Consider the following 26877-nt stretch of genomic DNA (forward strand, 5'->3'; position numbering starts at 1 on the left):
CAGGTGATGACCAGCGTGTCCGAAAGGGGTTTCGGAGGCCCCGGCAAGCGTTGGGGGGCCTTATGGGCCAAGGGGAGAGGGCACATCATCCCACTAAGGGGCTGAGCGCCCCTCCCACCCCATCTCACGTAACCAGGAGACGTGGGGGCGCCACCCCTAGGGAAGCCGCCCCTCCCGGCTTGGGGGGCAAGTTTCCTAGGGGGTGGGGGTGCCCAAACCCATCTAGGGTTTCCCCTGTGGCCGCCGCCCCTCCCCTAGGGAACCCTAGGGCGCCTCCCACTCCTCCCTTCCCCCTATATATAGTGAGGGAGTGAGAGGGCAGCCGCACCCTTCCCTTGGCGCAGCCCTCTTCCTCCTTCAACACCTCATCCTCCTCCGTTGTGCTTGGCGAAGCCCTGCCGGAGAACCACGAGCTCCATCACCACCACGCCGTCGTGCTATCGGAGTCTTCCCTCAACTTATACTCTCACCTTGCTGGATCAAGAAGGAGGAGATGTCTCCCAACCGTACGTGTGTTGAATGCGGAGGTGTCGTCCGTTCGGTGCTAGGATCATCGGTGATTTGGATCACGACGAGTACGACTCCATCTACCCCGTTCACTTGAACTCTTCCGCTTAGCGATCGACAAGGGTATGTAGATGCACTCTCCTTCCCCTCGTTGCTAGATTACTCCATAGATTGATCTTGGTGATGCGTAGAAAATTTTAAATTTCTGCTACGATCCCCAACAGTGGCATCAGAGCTAGGTCTATGCGTAGTTTCTATGCACGAGTAGAACACAAGTTGTTGTGGGCGTTGATTTTGTCAATTTGCTTGCCGTTACTAGTCTTATCTTGATTCGGCGGCATCGTGGGATGAAGCGGCCCGGACCGACCTTACACGTACTCTTATGTGAGACTGGTTCCACCAACTGACATGCACTAGTTGCATAAGGCGGCTAGCGGGTGTCTGTCTCTCCCACTTTAGTCGGATCGGATTCGATGAAAAGGGTCCTTATGAAGGGTAAATAGAAATTGGCATATCGCGTTGTGGTTTTCGCGTAGGTAAGAAACGTTCTTGCTAGAAACCTATATCAGCCACATAAAAACTTGCAACAACAATTAGAGGACGTCTAACTTGTTTTTGCAGCATATGCCTTGTGATGTGATATGGCCAAAAGGATGTGATGAATGATATATGTGATGTATGAGATTGATCATGTTCTTGTAATAGGAATCACGACTTGCATGTCGATGAGTATGACAACCGGCAGGATCCATAGGAGTTGTCTTAATTTATTTATGACCTGCGTGTCAACATAAACGTCATGTAATTACTTTACTTTATTGCTAAAGCGTTAGCCATAGTAGTAGAAGTAATAGATGAAGAGACAACTTCAAGAAGAGACGATGATGGAGATCATGATGATGGAGATCATGGTGTCATGCCGGTGACAACGATGATCATGGAGCCCCGAAGATGGAGATCAAAAGGAACAAAATGATATTGGCCATATCATGTCACTATTTGATTGCATGTGATGTTTATCATGTTTTACATCTTATTTGCTTAGAACGACGGTAGCTTAAATAAGATGATACCTCACTAAAATTTCAAGAAAATTGTTCCCCCTAACTGTGCACCGTTGCGAAGGTTCGTCGTTTCGAAGCACCACGTGATGATCGGGTGTGATAGATTCTAACGTTCGAATACAACGGGTGTAAGCCAGATTTACACACACAATACACTTAGGTTGACTTGACGAGCCTAGCATGTACAGACATGGCCATGGAACACGGAAGACCGAAAGGTCGAACATGAGTCGTATAGAAGATACGATCAACATGAGATGTTCACCGTTGATGACTAGTCCGTCTCACGTGATGATCGGACACGGCCTAGTCGATTCGGATTATGTTTCACTTAGATGACTAGTGGGATGTCTATCTGAGTGGGAGTTCATTAAATAATTTCATCAGATGAACTCAATTATTATGAACATAGTCTAAATTGTCTTTGCAAATATGTTGTAGATAAATAGCTCACGTTGTAGCTCCCTGTTTCAATATGTTCCTAGAGAAAGATTAAGTTGAAAGATATTGTAAGAAATGATGCGGACTAGGTCCGTAGTCCGAGGAGTGTCCTGACTGCTACACAGAAGGCTTACGTCTTTGATGCACCGCTCGATGTGCAAACCCCTACAACGTCGTCTGTGGATGTTGTGAACACCTAACAGACACGTCCTGATAACTACTTGATAGTTTAGTGCACCATACTTTACGGCTTAGAATCGGGATTCCAATGACGTTTTGAACGCCATAGAACATATGAGATGTTCCAAGAGCTGAAATTGGGATTTTAGGCTCATGCCCATGTTGAGAGGTGTGAGACCTCTGACAAGTTCTTTTGCCAACAAGATGGAGGTGAATAGCTCAGCTAGTGAGTATGTGCTCAGAATGTCTGGGTGCTACAATCACTTAAGTCAAGTGGGAGTTAAACTTCCAGATAAGATAGTGATTGATAGAGTTCTCTAGCCACTATCACTAAGCTACTAGATCTTCGTGATGAACTATGACATGCAAGGGATGGAGTTGATCCCGGAGCTGTTCGTGGTGCTTAAGACCGCAAAAAGGTAGAAATCAAGAAGGAGCATCAAGTGTTGATGGTTTGACAAGACCACTGGGTTCAAGAAGGGCAAGGGCTAGAAGGGAAACTTCATGGATGGCAAACCAGTTGCCGCTCCAGTGAAGGAACCCAAGGTTGAACCCAAAACCAAGACTAAATGCTTCTATTGTAAGGGGAACGGTCACTGGTAGTGGAATTACCCCAAATACATGGTAGCTAAGAAGGCTGGCAACTTCAAAGTATATACGTGTTATTAATGTGTACCTCACTAGTACTCCTAGTAGCACCTGGGTATTGGATACCGGTTCAGTTGCTATTATTGGTGACTTGAAGCAAAAGCTACGGACTAAAAGGAGACTGGCTAAGGGCGAGGTGACGATGTGTGTTGGAAGCGTTTCCGAAGTTGATGAGATCACCATCGCACGCTCCAACTGCCTTTGGGATTAGTATTGAACCTAGATAAATGTTATCAGGTGTCTACGTTGAACATGAATATGATTAGATCATGTTCATTGCAATACGGTCATTCATTTAAGTTAGAGAATAATGGTTATTCTGTTTACATGAATGATACCTTTCATGGTCATGCACCCTATGTGAATGGTTCATTGAATCTCGGTCGTGGTAATACACATGTTCACGCCAAAAGATGTAGAGTTAATAATGATAGTACCACTTTCTCGTGGCACTGCCGCTTAGGTCATATTGGCGTAAGATGCATGAAGAAACTCCATGTCGATGGATTTTTGGAGTCACTTGATTTTGAATCACTTGACACATGCGAGCCATGCCTCATAGGCAGGATGACTAAAGACCCCGTTTTTCAGGTACAATGAAACGGGCAAGTGACTTGTTGGAAATCATGCATGCTGATGCGTGTGATCCAATGAGAATTGAAGCGTGCGGTGGATATCGCTATTTTCTCATCTTCACTGACAATTTGGGTAGATATAGGTATAACTACTTAATGAAGCACAAGTCTGAAACGTTTGAAAAGTTCAAGCGATTTCAGAGTGAAGTTAAGAATCATCATAACAATAAGATCATGTTCCTGCGATCTGATCAAAAGGGGATTTTCTAAGTTATGAGTTTGGCAATCACTTAAGACATTGTGGAATTGTTTCACAGTTGAAGCCACTTGGAACACCACAAGGTAATGGTGTGTCCGGACGTCGTAATCGAACCCTATGAGATATGGTGCGATCTATGATGTCTCTTACCAATCTACCGTTTTCATTTTGAGGTTATGCGTTAGAGACAGCTGCATTCACTTTAGATAGGACACCATCTAAGTCCGTTGAGACGACGTCATATGAACATGGGTTTGGCAAGAAAACAAAGTTGTCGTTTCTTAATGTTTGGGGATGCGATGCTTAGGGCTTCAGCCGGAGAAGCTGGAACCCAAAGCGGACAAACACATCTTCATAGGATACCCAAGGGTGACAGTTGGGTATACCTTCTATCTCAGATCCAAGGGCAAATTGTTTGTCGCCAAGAACGGGTCCTTTCTCGAGAAGGAGTTTCTCTCGAAAGAATTGAGTGGGAGGAAGATAGAACTTGATGAGGTTGTCGAACCTTTGTTTCAACCAGAGAGTGATGAAACACAGAAAGATGTTTTCTGTGGCGCCTACGTCTGTTGAAGAGGAAGTTAATGATTGTGATCATGAAGCTTCGGATCAAGTTGCTGTCGAACCTCATAGGTCGACAAGGATATGTACTACTCCTGAGTGGTATGGTAATCCTGTCTTAGATATCATGTTGTTAGACAACAATGAACCTACGAGCTATGGAGAAGCGATGGTGGGCCCGTATTCCGACAAATGGTTAGAAGCCATGAAATCCGAGATAGGATCCATATATCAGAATAAAGTATGGACTTTGGTGGACTTGCCCGATGATCGGCAAGCCATTGAGATAAATGGATCTTTAAGAAGAAGACGGACGTGGGCGGTAATGTTACCGTCTATGAAGCTCGACTTGTGGGAAAGAGTCTTTTCACAAGTTCAAGGAGTTGACTACAATGAGAATTTCTCACCCGTAGCGATGCTTAAGTCCGTCAGAATCATGTTAGCATTAGCTGTATTTTTCGATTATGAAATCTTACAGATGGATGTCAAAACAAGTTTTCTTACCAAGTTTTCGTAAGAAAAGTTGTATGTGATACAATAAAAGGTTTTGTCGATCCTAAGGATGCTAAAAGGTATGCTGGCTCCAGCAATCCTTCTATGGACTAGAGCAAGCATCTCGGAATCGGAATATATGTTTTGATGGAGTGATCAAAGCTTTTAGGTTTATACAATGTTTGCTAGAAACTTGTATTTACAAGAAAGTGAGTGGGAGCACTACAACATTTCTGATAAGTATATGTGGATGACATATTGTTGATTCGAAATGATGTAGAATTTTTGGAAAGCATAAACGGTTGTTTGAAGAGTGTTTTTCAAAGGGAGACCTGGATAAAGCTGTTTACATATTGGGCATCAAGATCTATAGAGATAGATCAAGACGCCTGATGATACTTTCAAAGAACGCACACCTTGAGATGTTTTTGAAGGAGTTCAAAATAGTTCAGTCAAAGAAGGGGTTCTTACCTGAGTTGTAAGGTGTGAAGTTGAGTAAGACTCAAAGATTGACCACGACAGAGAAAGAGGAAGGACGAAGGTCGTCCCCTATGCTTTTGTCATAGGCTCTATACGGTATGCCATGCTGAAGTACCGCACCTGATGTGTGCCTTGCCACATGTCTGGCAAGAGGGTACAAAGGTGATCTAGGAGTGGATCACCAGATAGCAGTCAAAATTATCCTTAGAGGAATAAGGAAATGTTTCTCGGTTATGGAGATGATAAAGAGTTCGACGTAAAGAGTTACGTCGATGCAAGCTTAACACCTATCCGGATAGCTCTGAGTAGAGATACCGGATACGTATAATGGAGCAACAACTTGGAATAGCTCCAAGTGGAACGTGGTAGCAGCATCTATGATATGACATAAAGTTTTGGGAAATACATAGGGATCTAAATATGGCAAGACCCGTTGACTACAACCTCTCTCACAAGCATAACATGATCAAACCCAGAACTCATTGAGTGTTAATCACATAGTGATGTGAATTAGATTAGTGACTCTAGTAAACTCTTTGGATGTTGGTCACATGGCGATGTAACCTATGAGTGTTAATCACATGGCGATGTGAACTAGATTATTGACTCTAGTGCAAGTGGGAGACTGTTGGAAATATGCCCTAGAGGCAATAATAAATTGGTTATTATTATATTTCCTTGTTCGTGATAATCGTTTATTATCCATGCTAGAATTGTTTTGATAGGAAACTCAGATACATGTGTGGATACATAGACAACACCATGTCCCTATTAGGCCTCTAGTTGACTAGCTCGTTGATCAATAGATGGTTACAGTTTCCTGACAATGAACATTGGATGTCATTGATAACGGGATCACATCATTAGGAGAATGATGTGATGGACAAGACCCAATCCTAAGCCTAGCACAAGATCGTGTAGTTCGTTTGCTAAAGCTTTTCTAATGTCAAGTATCATTTCCTTAGACCATGAGATTGTGCAACTCCCGGATACCGTAGGAGTGCTTTGGGTTTGCCAAACGTCACAACATAACTGGGTGGCTATAAAGGTACACTACATGTATCTCCAAAAGTGTCTGTTGGGTTGGCACGAATCGAGACTGGGATTTGTCACTCCGTGTAACGGAGAGGTATCTCTGGGCCCACTCGGTAGGACATCATCATAATGTGCACAATGTGACCAAGGAGTTGATCACGGGATGATGTGTTACGGAACGAGTAAAGAGACTTGCCGATAACGAGATTGAACAAGGTATCGAGATACCGACGATCGAATCTCGGGCAAGTACAATACCGCTGGACAAAGGGAATTGTATACGGGATTGATTGAATCCTCGACATCGTGGTTCATCCGACGAGATCATCGTGGAACATGTGGGAGCCAACATGGGTATCCAGATCCCGCTATTGGCTATTGGCCAGAGAGTTGTCTCGGTCATGTCTGCATGGTTCCCGAACCCGTAGGGTCTACACACTTAAGGTTCGGTGACGCTAGAGTTGTTATGGGAAATAGTATGTGGTTACCGAAGGTTGTTCGGAGTCCCGGATGAGATCCCGGACATGACGAGGAGCTCCGGAATGGTCCGGAGGTGAAGATCGGTATATTGGACGAAGGGTATTGGAGTCCGGAATTGTTCCGGGTGTACCAGGTGATGACCAGCGTGTCCGAAAGGGGTTTCGGAGGCCCCGGCAAGCGTTGGGGGGCCTTATGGGCCAAGGGGAGAGGGCACATCAGCCCACTAAGGGGCTGAGCGCCCCTCCCACCCCATCTCACGTAACCAGGAGAGGTGGGGGCGCCACCCCTAGGGCAGCCGCCCCTCCCGGCTTGGGGGGCATGTTTCCTAGGGGGTGGGGGCGCCCAAACCCATCTAGGGTTTCCCCTGTGGCCGCTGCCCCTCCCCTAGGGAACCCTAGGGCGCCTCCCACTCCTCCCTTCCCCCTATATATAGTGAGGGAGAGAAAGGGCAGCCGCACCCTTCACCTGGTGCAACCCTCTTCCTCCGTCAACACCTCATCCTCCTCCGTTGTGCTTGGCGAAGCCCTGCCGGAGAACCACGAGCTCCATCACCACCATGCCGTCGTGCTGTCTGAGTCTACCCTCAACTTATCCTCTCACCTTGCTGGATCAAGAAGGAGGAGACGTCTCCCAACCGTACGTGTGTTGAACGCGGAGGTGCCGTCCGTTCGGCGCTAGGATCATCGGTGATTTGGATCACGACGAGTACGACTCCATCAACCCCGTTCACTTGAATGCTTCCGCTTAGCGATCTACAAGGGTATGTAGATGCACTCTCCTTCCCCTCGTTGCTAGATTACTCCATAGATTGATCTTGGTGATGCGTAGAAAATTTTAAATTTCTGCTATGATCCCCAACAGTGCTTAGCTTTGGGTTCGATCTTGCGGTGTCCTTACCCAGTGACAGAAGGGGCAGCAAGGGACGTATTGTATCGTTGCCATCGAGGATAACAAGATCGGATTTATTTCATATTTCATGAATTTATCTCTCTACATCATGTCATCTTGCTTAAGGCCTTACTCTGTTTTTAACTTAATACTCTAGATGCATGCTGGATAGCGGTGGATGAGTGGAGTAATAGTAGTAGATGCAGAATCATTTCGATCTACTTGTCACGGATGTGATGCCTATATACATGATCATGCTTAGATATTCTCATAACTATGCTTAATTCTGTCAATTGCTCAACAGTAATTTGTTCACCCACCGTAGAATACTTATGCTCTTGAGAGAAGCCACTAGTGAAACCTATGGCCCCCGGGTCTATTCTCATCATATCAATCTTCATTACTTTAATCTTGCTTTGCTTTTTTACTTTGCCTTTACTTTTTTTACTTTGCATCTTTATACCAAAAATATTATATCTATCAGATCTCACTCTCGTAAGTGACCGTGAAGGGCTTGACAACCCCTAATCGCGTTGGTTGCGAGTAGCTATCGCTTTGTGCAGGTACGAGGGACTTGAGCGTGGGCTCCTACTGGATTGATACCTTGGTTGTCAAAAACTGAGGGAAATACTTACACTACTCTATTGCATCATCCCTTCCTCTTTGGGGAAAACCAACGCAAGCTCAAGACGTAGCAGCAAGGGAGTCGACGAATCCAGGCAACGCAAGTCAGCCCACAGTCCAACATCTTGGACAGTGGCCCACCTGTTAGCGACTCGTTAATTAATCCCTGATTAATTAATTCGTTCCTGAGCGCCAAAAATAAGCTTCGACTCGGCTCATTCCCGCAACCCGCAACCTGCGGCGCGCGCGCGCCGTGACGAGGCGAGGCGAGGCGGGCGGCGGAGGAGGAGGAGCGCGTGTGTACCACTCCTCTTCCCAAGCTCCCAATGGCAAGTGGTAGAGTAGCCCTTATAAAGGGGTCTCAACTCTCCTCAACTAGCAAGGTGGGACTAAACTTCCCACCACCTGCCATCTCATACATGGGCCTCAAGATTAACCAGGGATTGGTGTCTTATATGGGCCTAAGCCCATCCATAATCCAACAATAATAAATGCTATGCTACTATGTGTCATACATGTCAATAAATAAAATACTAAATGATACTAATATATGATACTATGCATTAGGGAGGTAGTATCAGGCTGCTCATAGTGGGGAGTAACTTATACTAGTGTCATGCATATGACATTAGTCTAAGGGGGTGTTTGTTTACAGGGAGTTATTGATGTAGGGACTTAAAAAAGTCTTTTTAGTACTATCTAAACCAAACAGAAGGGACTTATAAAGACTTAAAGTGGGCATTTGGGACTTATGGAAAAAGACCCTCAAGAATAGTCTTTTTGGGACTTTTAGTTATAACTGGTCTTTTGGTCCATGTTTAGTCACAAGAACCAAACAAATAGGGACTTTTTAGGGACTAGTGACTTTTTAGTTGGGACTAAAAAAAGTCCTAGGACATATGAACCAAACAGGGCCTAAGTTACTACCTTCATAGTGCAAAGTAACATACTAGTAGTGTCATATGTGACTTCATTTAATGGCTCGTAGACTCATCTTGTTTTGGAAAACGCTATGTTACAGTAACATATTATGTTACCACTTCTCGTTAACTACATGCCACGTAAGCAAAAATTTCTCGAAGTGCGCTATGTTACTACCTAAGTTACTCCCACTATGACTAGCCTTATACACGAGTATCATATGCATAATACTAGTATATGATATTTCTCATTACAATCAGCCTCAGTTGTATCGAAGGTGACCTCCACGTTGTGCCATCCGAAATGGCGATGCATATGTATATTGCTTTGCTCTTAAGCAATCTGATAGTAGTATGCACCCCGCAAAAAAGTAGTATACAACTCCTAAGGCTGGTTGTAATGAGGAGTATCATATACTAGTATCATGCATATGATACTAGTGTATGATACTACCTCTCTAATGCATAGTATCATATATTAGTATCATGTAGTACTCTATTTATTGCCATGCATGACACAAACTAGCATAGCATTTATTATGATACAGTATCATGATATGATACTCAACCCTCTCTTTCTTCATTTAATTCTATGACATCTCATCAAAATTGCCTAGTTGGCATGCATGATACTAGCTATGATACTACCATTACGACCAGCCTAATAAGCTACTCGAGATTCGAGTATCAATGTGTCATCTTTTGAGCCCGCAGAACAATTCCTTAATCCTCTGGGTCGGGAATGGATTGGCAGGTTCGCAGCCTTACTTTCGCAGGTAAACACTCGATGCCTCCTGGCTAGTTCGCAGTGGTGGAACATGAAAATGAAGCATCGATGTGAATCATAATTAAGAGCTTGATTTTGGAATGATGATTTGTAAGACGAGATATATAGGCCCGGGTCTCCTTTTCGTCGCCACTGACAGCGATCGATGCACTGCGTGTACGGTATATGGGAATTCTTTTCCAAAACGACCAGATGCCTACAATTTTTTCCAAAACATACAATTGCATGATTGGGTCAAAATTGTTCCACCACATTTTCAGTGGGTTTGGAACACATCATGTCAACCCAAGCACAAGGTTTTCTTCTGGATGATGCTTCATGACAGAGTAAATACTAGAAACCTACTCAAAAGAAAGACTTTTTACCTGGACACTTATCTATTTTTTTGAAAGGGACCTGGACACTTATCTATGTGCTGTGCTGGCATGTAACCAAGAAGAGACTGTATTTCACCTGTTCTGGGTGTGTCCTTTTTCTATTACTTGCTGGGACTTTGTCCGCCCAAACAGAAATGAAGCCATCTCGGTTCTACAAGCCACTGAAGATTTGAAACAGTGTTTGGCCATGCCATTTGCTATGGATATTATCATCTTGGCTGCTTGGGCCATCTGGATTACTAGGAATAATTGGATTTTCCAGCAAATACCACCTTCTTTTCAGAGATGGAAAGACACATTTCACCTGGAGCTTAAGCTATTAAAGTTCAGGATGAAGAAGAAATACTCCACTTTGTATAATGCTTGGTTGGGTTCAGTCCTGTAATTTTTCCTTTCTTTATTTTACTTTTTTCTTTAGTAGCTAGTTCTTTCTTCTTTCTTCTCCGTTTTCTCTTTTGTATTCTCTTTCTTTTCTCTCTTTTCTACTCTTTCTTTTCTTTTCTTCTTTGTACTGGCTTATCTCAAGCCTGTAAGACTCTGTGCCCTTTGGGGCTTTTATTTATAAAATTTGCAGTGGTGTTTTGCCCTACTGTGTACAGTCAAAAACGACCAGATGCCCAACGCAATCCAAAATGTTGCCTGGTCTGGGGGCTGGCGTCGTTTTGACGTCCCCAACAGGAGATACCATTCAATACGTACTACAGATAATGTATACAGACTCCAACAATGCAGCCGAATATGAGGCCCTTCTACATGGTCTCCAGATGGCAGTATCCATGGGCATTCAACGCCTAGAGGTGCGCGGGGATTCGAACCTCGCGATATCCCAAATAAATGGAGACTTTGATGCCAAGGATCCGAAAATGGCAGCTTATCGCAATGCCATCCTAAAAATGTCAGCTCGGTTCGAGGGGCTCGAATTTCACCATGTGGCTCGAGAAAACAATCAGGCGGCGGATATCCTCGCCCGCATCGACGCAAAATGCGACGCGGTACCTCCCAACATATTTCTGGAACGGCTCTTCAAGCCATCCGTAGCATGGGAAGGGGACACCGGTAACAACAGTCCGGACCCGTCCAAAATACCCGAAACCGAACTCTCTGACACAATCGGAGGCTCCGCCACCGAAATAACACAATCAGCCCACGAAATAATGGCCATTGTTGCCCCGTGTACAGAACCATTCCTGGCCTACCTAACTAGACAGGAACTTCCGGAGGACCAAAATGAGGCACGCTGCATAGTGCGGCGATCCAAGGCCTACAGGGTCCATGAGGGAGAATTGTACAAAAAAAGCGCTACCGGAGTCCTTCAAAGGTGCATCTCCGAAGAGGAAGGGCGGAACCTTTTGGCAGAAATTCATGCCGGACTCGGCGGTCATCACGCCGCAGCCCGGGCTCTTGTAAGCAAGGCCTTCCGTACAGGATTCTATTGGCCAACGGCCCGGGCAGATGCACAGGACTTGGTCCAACGTTGCGCCGGTTGCCAGCTCTTTGCAAATCAAAGCCACATGCCACCCACCGCCCTCCGAACAATCCCCATTACATGGCCCTTCGTGGTCTGGGGGCTTGACATGGTTGGACCCCTTAAAGGGGGAACCCACAAGAAAAAAATACTTATTGGTCATGGTGGATAAATTCATCAAATGGATAGAGGCCAAACCGGTTAAAACAGCCGAATCCGGACCGGCGATAGATTTCATATCCGGGGTTGTACACCGTTATGGCGTCCCCCACAGCATCATCACTGATAACGGCACGAACTTCATGACCGATGAGGTAAAACTCTGGTGCAGCAAAATGGGCATCAAGCTCAATTATGCTTCAGTCTATCACCCACAAACCAACGGTCAAGTCGAACGAGCAAATGGTCTTATAATGAGCGGCATTAAACCCAGATTAGTGCGCTCCTTAACGGAGTCTGACACACATTGGGTAGAGGAGCTCGACTCCGTACTATGGGGGCTATGGACCACGCCGAATCGTAGTACCGGATATACACCGTTTTTTATGGTGTACGGCGCAGAGGCAGTCCTGTCCTGTGACATAATTCATGACTCATCTCGAATGCACATGTACGAAGAAAGAGAAGTCGAGCTCGATCGGCAGGACAGTCTCGACACCTTGGAGGAAGAGCGCGACGTAGCCAAAGCCCGTTCCGCATTTTACCAGCAACAGGCCCGCAGATACCAAAGCAGAGAAGTACGGGCCAAAACTTATAACGTTGCTGAACTAGTTCTACGACTGCTGGATAAGAAAAAGAACAAGCTCGAGCCCAAATGGGAAGGTCCCTTCATTATCGACCAAGTTCTGGCCGGTGGAGCATACCGATCGTGGGATGCATCGACTAGTCGACTGGAGCCGAACCCATGGAACGCAGCCAGGCTTCGAAGATTCTACGCCTAGCACCGGACTCTATGTTAGTCCCCTCCCTTTGTCCATTTCCTGCATATGCAACATTTGTCCTGTTTCCCTTTCTTTCTTTTATTTCTTTAGGCCTTCAAGGGTCACCTTGCGCCTCACTCATACATTACAGATGTGCTAGCCGCACTCTTCATACCCGGGGGCTTCTTTCATAGAAGCTTAAGTTATTTACCTGGGCCTCACGCCCAACACATGTGTTATACTTCCGCATGTACCTTTTTTCACCATTATATGCATCGATATGACTTAAGTTTTGGCCAAGCTGGGTTGCCTGGCTCTTGTATTTATTCCCTACGTTCCCGTTAATTCGGCTAGGGCATAAGGGGAGCACCTCTACGATTGTTACCGCCGGGTCAGCCGGACGTGTACCTCAGACTGGATGAAGCCAAAAGCTAGCGTTCTTAAGGGAATATTCGGTCGGTGAATAAAAGATGACTTTTATTATCCATATCTGCCCCCAGACGATTTTTCTGCGCTTCTTATCGCAGTCCGGACATGCACTTTAGGGCATGCTTACCTAGGGAAAGGAACCCTTAACGGAACTATTCTCCCTGGAAGATGTTTCTTACTACCCATGTAATATAACATAACTAGTTGGGCACTTGTCTGATAAAGCACTAATGACCCCTACGCCTGGTCTCCACACATGCCCCGGTTCTTACATAACCGAGAGGGTATTCGGATACACTCCGGACTGTCGGGTCCCGAGGTTGAAGCAAAAAGGTCCGCCACGACAAACGATCTACAATCTGGCTAGAAGGCATTATACATGTCACTTTCAAATTACATAATCAATTTGACTGGTTGAATTCCTCTTCAATACCATCCAACAGGCTATCTAGTCTACAGTCCTGTTGGGAATACTTTGCGGCCAATTCTACTTGGCCGTACACTAAGCTCACAGGGATCTCCTTCCCATCGGGCCCCATAGGTCCGACTTCGGCCATGTGGTTCAGGCCAGCCTTCGTGTAACGTGTCTTCACCATCGCCCAGGCTTCCCTGGCGCCCTGACGGCAGGCCAATATCTTCCATAATCGGAAGCGCCGCCGCGCTTCCTTTAGCTTCTCTGCAAGCTCTCCAAGGCCTTCGGGTATGGAGACGGATGGCCACAAGGCCTGGGCGACGCCTTGCATCACCTGCCGAACTCGTTCATGCAGCTGTGAGAGCTCAGGAAGAAGGTCACCCATTGAACCGGGCATTTCCTCGACAGGACGACCTGTTAACATACCTACAGACATAACTCTGTCAGCCAGCTTCCTCGCCGAACTCTTTTTCAATGTTCGTTCAAGCACTTACTAAATATGCCGCATCGAAGCCGCCGATTTTCCTTAACAGAGTCCGACAGTTGGGCGCGAACATCTTGTAGTTCCATGCCTAGCTTGGTGTTTGCATCTTGGAGATCATTTTTCTCCTGCCTCACCCTCGTAAGCACGTTCTCACCGGCCTTTAGCTGGCGTATGAGCTGTTGCTTATCCGGATTTACTCCAGCGTCATCTGCAATTTTATCGCTAGATCTGCATATACGCCGCATTGTATATGATACTTATCATTCAAAAGATACGTTACCAGAGGGGGTCTCTTTGGGCTCCCCTGCTGCGGCCAGTGCGGCCTGAAGTTGGGCTTTGCACTCTTCCAGCTCCTGGGATAGTTGAGTATTCTTTTCTGTAAGAACCTGCATAACAAATGATCCTTAAATCAGTTATCCTAACTGTTTCAAGTCTCAGGGGCTATTGATATATATATTCATCAAATTTTCTCACCCGTATGTCTTTTACATACTGCTCCGTGGCTCTAGCTAGACCATTTTGAGCGGCACGGAGGTGCGTGTCTCCCGAGTTGAAGGCATCCAATGCCTCTTGGGAGAAACAAGCGTCACGAAGAACAGTCCGACGACGCCTGTGGTTCATGGCACTTTCCACCTCGGAATGGGTGGCAGACAGTTTATCCGCATCCTCTGTCGGAGGAGCACCCGGCGCATGCCTTGTATTCGTTCCCGCCTCCGAATCCGGCCGTGGATCCTGGCTTGTGGAGGCGCGGTTGGTAGCCTCTCTGGGTATAGTCCGGCGAGCGCTCTTTTTCCTGAAAAGAAGGCATGGACATTAATATGCCTCTGAGAATAATGTCTTGCAATAAGGACGGCGCGCCATACCGCTGTGCCGGTATCTCAATCCGGGCTGCGGGTCTTTTCAGCCTGCCTGGCCTCACGGCCCCTTGTTGGCCAGTCGCCGCAGGCTCGGCCTTCGGCCTCGAGGACCTCCCTTGCAAAACACGGCTGTTATACGGCGATCAAAAACACGCAAGGACGGATACCTTTTTGAACTGCTGGGACTTCAGTCTCAGTCACCTGTGAGGCTGGAACTAGCCCAGGGTAATCGGCCGTAATGGCCACCAAAGCATTGTCATTACTCGATTGGTAAAATACCCCATCGATCAGCTCCACAGATATGTCCGGATCCTCCTGGGAGGCCGGGTCAAGGGACCTTCCAGGGTCCTCGGGTTGTGGAGGAGGGCTGTTTATCTCCTTTACAGCCTGGCATAGCTCCTGCGATAAAATCGCTAGAATGAATAGTTAACTACGGGAATAGAAATGGATGAGCGATAAAAAGTCTCCGCTTACCCAGCTCGGAGGATTGTACATAGAAAATCCGCCCTGCGGGTTGACATGAAGGAATTCCTCCTCTTCTCCCTTGTACAAAGTGGATAAGATCTTTATTAGATCAGCAGCCGATCCCGGCCCTTTGCGGCCGTGGCGGGTGGCGTCATCCTCCCCGTTGAAATCCCACATGGGGTGACCTCTATGCTGAAGCGGCTGCACCCCCCGCATCACACATGTGGCCATGACCTCGATCATGGTCAATCCGGATCGAGCTAAAAAACTTATCCGGCTCATCAGGTAAAGAATGTCCCTGTCATCTTCCTCCAGGGAGCTCCGTGGACGCCAGCTCCGGTGCTTCTTTAAAGGGGCGTTGTCGAACTCAGGATGGCCGATCCGAATAGGACCCGGGAGGGGGACGTCTTCTATATAAAACCATTCTAAAGGCCAGTCTTCGGATGTCTTCTTTGGGGTCCCGGATAGGTATCCGGTCCCGGCAATATGCCACACTTTGGCTCCGCCCACTTGATATATTGACCCCTTCTGAGAACGGGGCACAAAGCAGAACAGCTTCTTCCACAGAGCGAAATGAGCCTCACAGCCCAAAAACAACTCGCAAAGGGTTACGAATCCCGCGATATGCAGCATGGAGGCAGGCGTAAGGTTGTGCAACTGGAAGCCGTAGAACTCCAGGAGCCCTCGGAGAAACGATGAATTGGGAATCCGAGCCCTCTTACCAAATAAGGGACAAGGCATACCCTCTCTCATTTGGAGGGATTGGGAAGGCTCTCCGCTTGCTCTCCGCCATTATAGGTGGCAAGCCCGGCTCGAACCGGGACCAGGTACGCTGGGGGAAGAAATCCCTTGGACTAAAGCATCACTAATTTACTGTGCGGGATGGAACATCTCTCCCAATCTTCAGGCTTGGAGCTAGGGGTGCGAGAGGAGGAGCTGTGACGACCGGCCATGATGGAATGGATCTCTGTCGGGTGCGCTCCGATGAAGGCTCGCCAAAGGAGGATGGTGTGATTTGGATCTGAATCCTCGTCTTTTAAATAGGCGGCTCGTTCACACAGCTAGGGGGGTAAATGTGAAAACACCCTGGCTCTTCACATTCGCTCGACACGTGGAAAGTGGCCATTATTGGGCATAGAAGCCAAGGAGTATAAACATTCATAAGAAACCGGACACTATTTCGACAGGTACACAGAATTTGGAGAGGAACCCGCCTTGCAATGCCGAAGACAATACTGCGCGCCGGACTCATCGTCATTGAAGCCTGCTTCGGGGGCTACTGAGGGAGTCCTGAATTAGGGGGTCTCCGGACAGCTGGACTATCTCCATTGGCCGGACTGTTAGACTATGAAGATACAAGATTGAAGACTTCGTCTCGTGTCCGGATGGGACTCTACTTGGCGTGGAAGGCAAGCTAGGCAATACGTATATGGATATCTCCTCCTTTGTAACCGACCTTGTGTAACCCTAACCCTCTCCGGTGTCTATATAAACCAAAGGGTTTTAGTCCGTAGGACAACAATCACAACATACAATCATACCATAGGCTAGCTTTTAGGGTTTAGCCTCTCTGATCTCGTGGTAGATCTACTCTTGTACTACCCATATCATCAATATTAATCAAGCATGACGTAGGGTTTTACCCCCATCAAGAGGGCCCGAACCTGGGTAAAACATCGTGTCCCCTGCCTCCTGTTACCATCCGGCCTAGACGCACAGTTCGGGAACCCCTACCCGAGATCCGCCGGTTTTGACACCGACACCCCCCCCCCCAAAAAAAACTACTTGTGGATGAAAATGACAAAAGAGACCCCTCAGCCCAGGCGGCAGGCCTTGCCGCCGCGAGGCTAGGCGGCAACCCGCGTATTACGGATACCCAGCTCCCACGACGGAACAGAGACCTGCAGGTGGGCCCTGCCGCCTCATGTGCTGGCGGCAACACTGTTCCTGCTGCTCACGTGCCGACAGATTGTGTTGTCGCTTCGGCGGGAATCGTTTCTGGCACTGATTCGTATGCCGATGCGGTGCTGCCCGCTGTCTGATAATTGCCACTAATTTCTATGCAGATGACACTGATTAAAAGCAGTGCGTGATTCCAGTCTAAAGTTTTGTTCATCTGTTGATGCGGCCGACGCGCGCTATGCCGACATTGGTTGCAATGTTTTGGATCACGTGTATTTCCCGCCTAAATTTTCGTCTGTTCGCGAAACATATATTCTATTTGAGCTCTCCTTTAGTACAAAAATTAACATATATTCAACTTTGTTCATGTTGATTAATATAAAAAACCCGAAAAACTCGCCAAAAACGAAAACGTTTACGAATTCAAAAATGTTCACGTATTTTGAACAAAAAATCACGAAATTTTTAAAAAATGTTCACTAAAGTTGAAAAAAGTTCATCAAATATGAAATTCATCGATTCTTAAAAAAGTTCATTGATTTTTTGAAAACATTTCACTGAATTTGATAAAAGTTCATCGAATTTTTAAAAAGTTCAATTTTCAAAAATAGTTCATCTAAAAATGTGAAAATTTCATCAATTTGAGAAAAGAGTTCATCAAAAAATGAAAAAGTTCATGAACTAAAAAACCGCGCATTTAAGAAAATAAATAAAATAAAAGGTAAAAGAACTAGAAAACAAGAAAAGAAAAAGAATAAAACAAACTGACAAATGAATAAAAAGGTAAAACGGAGATATTGTGCAGAAGTTGGTTAGTGGCCTGGTTTTGTGGCCTGTTGATTTGTGAAGGAGGTCATGGGTTCGATTCAGTGGTTGTGCCTTTAATTTTTTAGACTAAAACACAGGAGGAAAAAACTCTAGACAGGCCGGCCCAGCAAGGGAGGTGGTGTGCGCTGCAGGCGCCAGTTAACGAAAATGCATGTTTTTTTTGCGGGTGAACGAAAATGCATGTTAACGGGTGCCTGCAGCGCTAAATAGGATTTGCCCAGGGAAAATGCCAAAACCAAAGCTACCGATCTCTAGTTCTCATTCTGGTGAAAGCTGACCCGTGCGCCCCTCACGAAAAAAAAGAGCGCGAGCATAAGAATTTCTCGAGCCCAAGATGGAGTTGTGGGCCGTGCACGTTTTTTCACCCTGCTTCTTTTTTTATAAACGTTTTTCACTCTGTTTCTAGTGCAAAGAAATCCATTTTTTCACCCCCAAATGGACAAATGAAAAAGATGGACTTGTTACTTTTGAATGATAAACTTATTCGGGCAGCTGGGAAAGAAGAAGGACGACTTTAGTCAAATTAATGAAGCGATCCCGCGGATACAGAAGTTGTGTTTGAAGTATGAGCTGCTGCTGCGAAGATGATTCTGGTATAATTTTAACTCTACTATCCTTGAAACCGGGTAAACCCTGAAGTGCAACTTCAGGGAAGTCTTGGGCATGTGTTGGAAGCATAGCAGCAACGCATACTGGCCAGTGTATTGAATCATAAATCCAATATAGCACACAAAAGTAAGTAAATTACAAGTTGTGGTCGATCACGTGTGCTTCACCATTCTTTTTCTTTTGTCAATTACATCATGGATACGTGTTATGCAGAGAAATTGGTTCCGTACTGATTCGATGCATGTTAGCCCATCTTTTGCTATCCTGCAATTTTATAACACCGGCAAAAAAAAATAATGGCGTGGCAAAGCAGTCATTTGCCTCTAGTATCTGTCAACTTTTTCGCAGACGTGGCAAAACAGCCCGCATTAAAAAATAGTCAAGTTTATAAAATAATTATCAAGTTAAATCTGAAAATATGGGACATGTCTTTACAAAATCGGAACAATAGTGGGAACTAGGGTAAACATTGAAACGTAAATAGACCTTAAGTGTCCCGTGAGACATTGAAAGTTTTATGAGTAATGTTTCGTGAAACAAACAAAACAAATAGATAAATAAGAAATATTACATAGAGTTTACTATCTTTTTAGAAAGGACTTAAATCAATCTTGATACGGAGTACTCTCTCCGTTCCTAAATATTTATCTTTTTAGAGGTTTCAAATGGACTATCATATACGGATGTATATAGACATATTTTAGTGTATAGATTCGCTCATTTTGCCGCGTATGTAGTCATTTGTTGAAATCTTTCTAGAAAGTCAAATATTTTAGGAACGGAGGGAGTAGATCATAAGTGTTTCATGAGTTAGTGAAGTTTCAAGAAAAAACCCAAAAATTAATTTTCAACTCCGGTTAAATATATAAACATTGTTAAATGTGGTTAATGCTTTGGAAGCACCATATATACCCTTGAACTGATGTGTAGGTATGAATGTTTCCACATGTACAACTAGATTTATGGAGTCCATCCATGCAAAAGAAATTGGCTTAAGAACACAACAAGCTCAAGGCAAAATATTTATTTTTTGAGCACACATAATAATTTTTTTTGAATTTAATTTGCATTGTACATTTTTTTCCTAATTTTTAACGATCACCATATTTTCTTCTTGATGCTTATTATTTTGTACTTTATTCATTTCATTGTGTAACTAACCAACCGTTTTTATATTTCCTAATTTTTCCTTTTCTTGAATTATCCTTTTATGATAACTCAACCACATGTTTACCTTATTTACTCTCCTCTCAACTTCCCAACAAAATTCAGCTTTCTATTTTCTTGGTTTGTTCTGTGCTCGGCTGGGTTGACACGTGTACGAAAATATCATGTTAACTTCATTGTCCAAGGAAGACGCCTTGAACGAATAATCGATGCCATTTTTACTTTTCCGGGGTCGCATTATTCTCCAATCAGTACAGTGACGTGAAGACTTTCAGATAAATCCTTTTCATGGATTACCAGTCCAACACGCTGAGCAATTTCTCACGGGAAGAAAGAAGTTCCATCACCAAAAGTAGGAGCTCTGATCTACCAGAGGAAGCCCTCATGGCTGAGATATTAGGATCCGCGGTTGCGAGCGAGTCCGTGAGCAGAATTTTCTCGATCCTATCAGGCAACTCGAGAGAGGATGGGGGTGCGGAGGACAACGCCGAGAGGCTGGAGTTCGCGGTGCTGAAGATCCACAGCGTTGTGGCCGTCGCCGAAGACTGGCGCATACTCCACCAACCATTGCTGGACTGGAAGGCGAGGCTGAAGCGCGTAGCCGAGGAAGGCGATGGCATCCTGCGCGCTCACAGGAGGAGGTCTGCGGAGCGCGAACGGGACGAGGGGGTTGCGAGGAAGGCTGTTCCCGTTCACAAGCGCGTCACTCGGGCAGCGGCACGCTTCTTGCCTTTCCGCCGCGGCAAGGACGACGACGGTGATCCGGGCGAGGCGACGGTGCGGAGGTTCGAGAGGCTAGCGCATGTCGCCGATGAGTTCTTCCGTTACGTCCAGCTTGGGGGCCGCCCGAAGAGCTTGACGGTGTCCATGGAAGTTCCTGCGGAGCCTCTGCTTGCAGGGAAGACGCTCGAGTTCTCCCTCAGGAACGGCAGCCGGGACGCCCTCCTGCTGCTCCACCCGTGCGACGGCAACGGGGAGGTCGTTCTGTTCCTCTCCTGCGACGACAGCGCGGCGTGGGAGAAGAACGTGAAGCTCTGCGTGGTGTTCCAGCTACTCGAGCGTACCGACATATTGGATATCGTCATGTCTTCCTTGCAGCTGCTGCCTCCCCAGTTCGGCGCCGCCTGTGCGACGGCGAGGGAGTTCGTCAGGGAGGCGCGAGCGCAGGAAACGAGCTATGCCAGCGCGTCGTCCATGTCGATGCGGTGCGTCTCATCGGCGTGGAGGTGTCACCGCAATTCCACGGACGGGGGATGCGCGGCGACCGACGGCATGCCGCGGCTGCCGTGGCCGATCGTTCGAGTCGACGCCGTGTACTTCGCCATGCCGCAGAACTATTCGCCGGATGCGCCTGCGGACCAGAACAAGCTTCTGAAATTGGCATGTCATATCACTCCCCATCTTGTGCCCGAGACGTACTCCCGGCACTACCGGCAGATTGGGACGGAAACACTGCAAGAGCTGTCACCCGAAGTGGCCGACGAAGGAGCTTCAGCTTGCGGACGGGAGGCTGCGTGGTGGTGTCCTCGCAGCTCAACGTTTTTGTCGGTGGAACCAGAGTTTTCGGTGCCGCCGCCGACGCTGCAGCAGTTGTTCCTGGTGCAAAGCTTGAAGGGGGCAATGTAGTTCTTGGCTTCTCGCACTAGTAGCAGAAGCGATGCAATTTTTCAGTTTTACTCCCTCCGTTCCTAATTACTTGTCATAGATATGGATGTATTTAGATACATCCATTTCTGCGACAAGTAATTTGGAACGGAGGGAATATTATGCAATAAGGGGGCAATGTAGATCATGCCTAAGTGACATCTTGTAATTTCTTACTTTTATGTTTCACACAAATGATAACGCCCACACATGTGGTAGTTTTACAACTCGCCCACACGCGTGGATCACTATCCAGTCAAGTGTGCACGAATCTTGACACATTGAGGCGAAATCTGCGTGCCACGAAGGACAGGGCAGGTGTGTGTGGGCATTTGACAGTTCACCCGGACACCGGTTTCTCGCACGGAGAGGCCGCGGTTGCGAGTCGGACGTGCGGTGGAACTGCCGTCGCGCCCGCACGCCGCGCACGTCTCCTATTCATCATCTCCCACGTCTGCTCCCTTTCCCCTCATCGGTCCTGCAGTTTCCCACCCCGCCCTTCTTTACTTCCCATTTCCCCCACACCAGCATTTCCATTCGAGAGCAACGCAAGTTCTAGTAGGAGTAGTCGAGAGGGGGAGGAGGCGGCGGCGGCGAAAGAGTCGCGGGTATTCGTGGCTGTCGTCGGTGTTCACCGGACCGGAGCGTCGTCGCCGGAGCAGCCACCGCGAGTAGGTAAGGCTTCGAAGCTTTCTACTGGTCCAATCCGCCTCCCCTCCTCTCGGTTCACATCCTTCTCGAACCCTTTCGAGATTCAGGTGGATTTTTCGCGACGCTTGAGTGTCCCCATCGGCAGGGAGTCACATGTGTGCCATTAAGCCGGCATTACGTAGTTTCGTTGCCGTCGCGGTGGTAGTCAAGCCGGCGAGGCTCGCCCGTTTCACCACTATCTCTCTGTTTTCAGAGATTAGATGTCTGCAATTCTATGTTGCAGCGATTTCTACTGTTTTTTGCTAGTTTTGATGGTCTCGTAGGCTACAATTATCACTGTTTTAGGGGTGATGTTGTATCGAACTCAAGGACTGATAGTTGGGTATGAACCCTAGATCTAGTTAGCCGCATTTTGATTTGTAGGATAATGGCAGTTGGTTTTTTTGGAACTGATTTAATTTGCTATTATGTTGTGTGCAAACATGGCAATTTGAATCCACTGGTTTATCTACAACTTTCCTACTAGATGGCAACTAACTTTCTGAAGCAAATTTGTCAGTTGCTATGTTCTATGTAGGATAATGGCAGTTTGGGTGTTCCACATACTCATTTAGTTGCCACACTGTTTTGTGATAACACGACAACTTGAATATAGTAGATGGCATATCCTTTTTTTTGAGAGAGATGGCATATCCCTGGGGATACATGAGGTGTTATCATTAAACGCCCAAAGCTTTTGTTTGATATTTATATCTTAATTATCGGGCAACCCCGCGAGATGGATAGGGCCTTCGGTAGGACAACAGATTTTTGTTGCAGGACTCGTGCCGATCAAGATGTAATTTGGACACATCCTCCATTCCGAACGGAGCAAGCACCTCTTGATGGGTTTCTCCCCGAGCACAAACTAATATTTTTTTATCCCAACACCAATACATGGTTGTAAGCATTAAGACCTCATCCCCATACCTTCTCTTTTATTATAAGTGTTTGAATCACTATTTGCTTGTTGATCCGGTCAAAAGTTGGATTTGACTCTTCAGCAAAAGTTTGCTAGAGACCATCGCTTCAAGGGAATATTCCTCTCGTGGGTTCAATAACTCAGGGTCACCTCTGGGGAAATAGGTGCTCATTTTAGTTCCGATGCCGGGTCAACAAAAAGGAGATAATCATAGGGTCGCCGAGCTCGCTCACTGATGTCTACTCCCTTCGTTCCATATTAGTTTTCACTGAAACAGATGTATCTAGACGTATTTCAGTGCTAGATACATCCATTTAAGCGACAACTAAAATGGAACGAATGGAGTACTATGCAACTTTATTCTTGTAAACACACGTGTTGGGCCTCCAAGCGCAGAGTTTTGTAGGAAAGTAGCAATTTTCCCTCAAGTGGATGACCTAAGGTTTATCAATCCGTGGGAGGCGTAGGATGAAGATGGTCTCTCTTAAACAACCCTGCAATCAAATAATAAAAAGTCTCTTGTGTCCCCAACACACCAAATACAATGGTAATTTTTATAGGTGCACTACCTCGACGAAGAGATGGTGTTACAAGTGTAATATGGATAGTAGATATTGATTTTTGAAATAAGAACAATAAAAAATAGCAAGGTGGCAATTGATAAAACGGAGCACAAACGGTATTGCAATGCTTGAAATAAGGCCTAGGGTCCGTACTTTCGCTAGTGCAATCTCTCATCAACGATAATATAATTGGATCATATAACCACCCCTCAAAGTGCGATGAAGAATCACTTCAAAGTTCCTATCTAGCGGAGAACATAAGAAGAAATTATTTGTAGGGTACGAAACCACCTCGAAGCTATTCTTTCCGATCGATCTATCCAAAAGTTGGTACTAAAATAATACCAAATAATTTCAGATTCATAATACTCAATCCAACACAAAGAACCTCAAAGAGTGCCCCAAGATTTCTACCGGAGAAACAAAGACAAGAGCATGCATCAACGCCTATGCATAGATTATCCCAATGTCACCTCGAGAATCCGCGGTTGAATGCCAAAACATATATCAAGTGAATCAAAATAATTCCTCATTGTCACCATGGGTATTCATATGCAAGACATATATCAAGTGCTCTCAAATCCATAAAGGTATTCAATCCGATAAAATGAAATATCAAAGGGAAAACTCAATTCACCACAAGATAGAGAGGGGAAAACACCATATGATCCGACTATATTAACAAAGCCCGCGATACATCAAGATCATGACATCTCAAGAACACAAGAGAGAGAGAGAGAGATTAAACACATAGCTACTGGTACAAACCCTCAGCCCTGAGGGTGGACTACTCCCTCCTCATTGTGGTGGCTGCCGGGATGATGAAGATGGCCACCGGTGATGATTCCCCTCTCCGGCAGAGTGCCGGAACGGGGTCTAGATTAGTTTTGGTGGCTACAGAGGCCCGCGGCAGCGAAACTTCTGATCTAGGTTAACCCCGAGGGTTTTTGGAATATTTGGGAACTTATAGGGTAAAGAGGGGGTGCGGGAGGCCACCGAGGTGGGCACAACCCACCTGGGCGCATCTGGGCCCCCAGGCGCACCCTGGTGGGTTGTGCCCCCCTCGGGGCACCCCCCAGGTGCTTCTCTGGCCCACTGGATGTCTTCTGGTCCATAAAAAATCTACAAAAAGTTTCGCGGTGTTTGGACTCCGTTTGATATTGATTTCCTACGATGTAAAAAACAAGCAAAAAACAACAACTGGCATTTGGTATTGGGTCAATAGGTTAGTCCCAACAAATGATATAAAGTTGCTATAAAATGATTGTAAAACATCCAAGAATGATAATATAACAACATGAATACTTCATAAATTATAGATACATTGGAGACGTATCAACATCCCCAAGCTTAATTCCTACTCGTCCTCGAGTAGGTAAATGATAAAAGAAATAATTTGTGAAGTGTGAATGCTAGCAAAGTGCACAAGTTTGATCAATGACAATTTCAATCACTTTTTCTAGCATCATAACAACAGTTCTTTCTCATAAAATTTCTCATGTTAAAGTAGCAACCAATTCACATGTTAAGGTTCAAACAATGAATTCTCTTGAAACTCAACAACCTATGTTCTCAGTCATCAAGCAATTACAATTCAATTTATTCAACAGAGTATAAGTAAGAGCTCCACATAATCAACCATCATATAGTCTTCTATGATTGCTAACACTCACCGCATATACATGAGCAAAACGTTTCAACCAGACACATAGAAAGATAGGGGCTTATTATTTCACCTCCCAACGTATTCACCTCAAGGGTGATGTCAACAATAATAACTCATGCTACCCATATCCAACTGGATATATGTGCCTAGATCTTTCCTCACCACATGATGCTTGCCAAAAGAGAAAAATAGAAAGGAATAGAGAGAAAAACTTTGACTCTTGCATGAAAGTAAATACATAAAAGTATAAGATAAGCCCTTCACAGAGGGAAGTAGAGGTTGCCATGCGCTTATTTGTTTGTATGCTCAACCCCTTAATGCAAAAGAATATCACATTATATTGCCCCTTATGATAGCAACCTTTATTATGCAGTCTGTTGCTTTTATTCTTTGCTATCACAAGTTCATACAACGCTCAATTTTCTCTTACACTAAATGATCTAACACTTTTAGAAGCAATTTTTATTGCCTTATTGCATCGATGACAACTTACTTGAGGGATGTTGCTCAATCCCTAGGTAGGTATGGTGGACTCTTGAAAATAATATTTGGGTTTAATAGTTTTTGGATGCACAAGTAGTATCTCTACTTGGTGCGGAATTTTTGGCTAGCAAAGATGGGGGAGGGGGGCAAGCACCACATGTTGAAGGATCTATGACAATATAACTTCTATGTGAATATGAACAAACATAAATCATTACGTTGTCTTCCTTGTCCAACGTCAACAATTTTGGCATATAATATTTTGATGGGGGCTCACAATCACAAAAGATTTCCAAGATAGTGTATTTCCATGTGAAAGTTCTCTTCCCTATAGTAATCATTCAGGAATTGCTTCTGTGACCAATATTGTGATTGTCAAGCTTCAAAAGATTTCACTTTCTAAACCCAATGTGAAGCTACCACTAGGCATGATATGAACATATAATTTCAGCTTCATTATCTTCATTTTATTCAACAATTTACTCATAGGATATAAGTGAAGCACCAGAGTAAATGACAAGCTACTCCAAAAATATATAAGTGAAGATCAAGCGAGTAGTAAATAGGTAGCTAATTGTGGAGTCTCCCTTATATGAAAACTTTCAGATCTAAGTATTTTATTAAAACAGCAAGCAAAGCAAAATAAAATGACATTCCAAGAATAGCACAGCTCATGTGGAGAAGCAAAAACTTAGGCTCAACCGATACTAACCGATAATTGTTGATGAAGAAAGGTGAGATGCCTACCAGGGCATCCCCAAGCTTACATGCTTGAGACTTCTTGAAATATTATATTGGAATGCCTTAGGCATCCCCAAGCTTGAGATTTTGTGTCCTATTAATTCCTTTTATATCACGGTTTTCCTAAATCTCAAAAACTTCATCCACACAAAACTCAACAAGAACTCGTGAGATAAGTTAGTATAAACCAATGCAAAAACCTTATCATTCTCTACTGTAGAAAATCACTAAAATTATTATTTAACATTGCATACTAAATGCCTCTGCATATTTAATACTCCTATCCTCAAATAGAATCATTAAACAAGCAAACAT

The 26877-nt window shown here is 45.3% G+C and overlaps 1 protein-coding gene across 1 annotated transcript; it reads left to right on the top strand.

Annotated features, from left to right (window-relative positions):
- Window positions 1-20138: 20138 nt before the first annotated feature.
- LOC125520799 lies at window positions 20139-21724 on the top strand. Its single transcript, XM_048685825.1, has one exon. It carries the CDS (start codon window positions 20142-20144, stop codon window positions 21477-21479), a length of 1338 nt encoding a protein of 445 aa, XP_048541782.1. The 5' UTR covers window positions 20139-20141; the 3' UTR covers window positions 21480-21724.
- The last annotated feature ends 5153 nt before the right edge of the window (window positions 21725-26877 follow it).

This window comes from Triticum urartu, chromosome 7, assembly GCF_003073215.2.
Source record: "Triticum urartu cultivar G1812 chromosome 7, Tu2.1, whole genome shotgun sequence".
Taxonomy (NCBI): domain Eukaryota; kingdom Viridiplantae; phylum Streptophyta; class Magnoliopsida; order Poales; family Poaceae; genus Triticum; species Triticum urartu.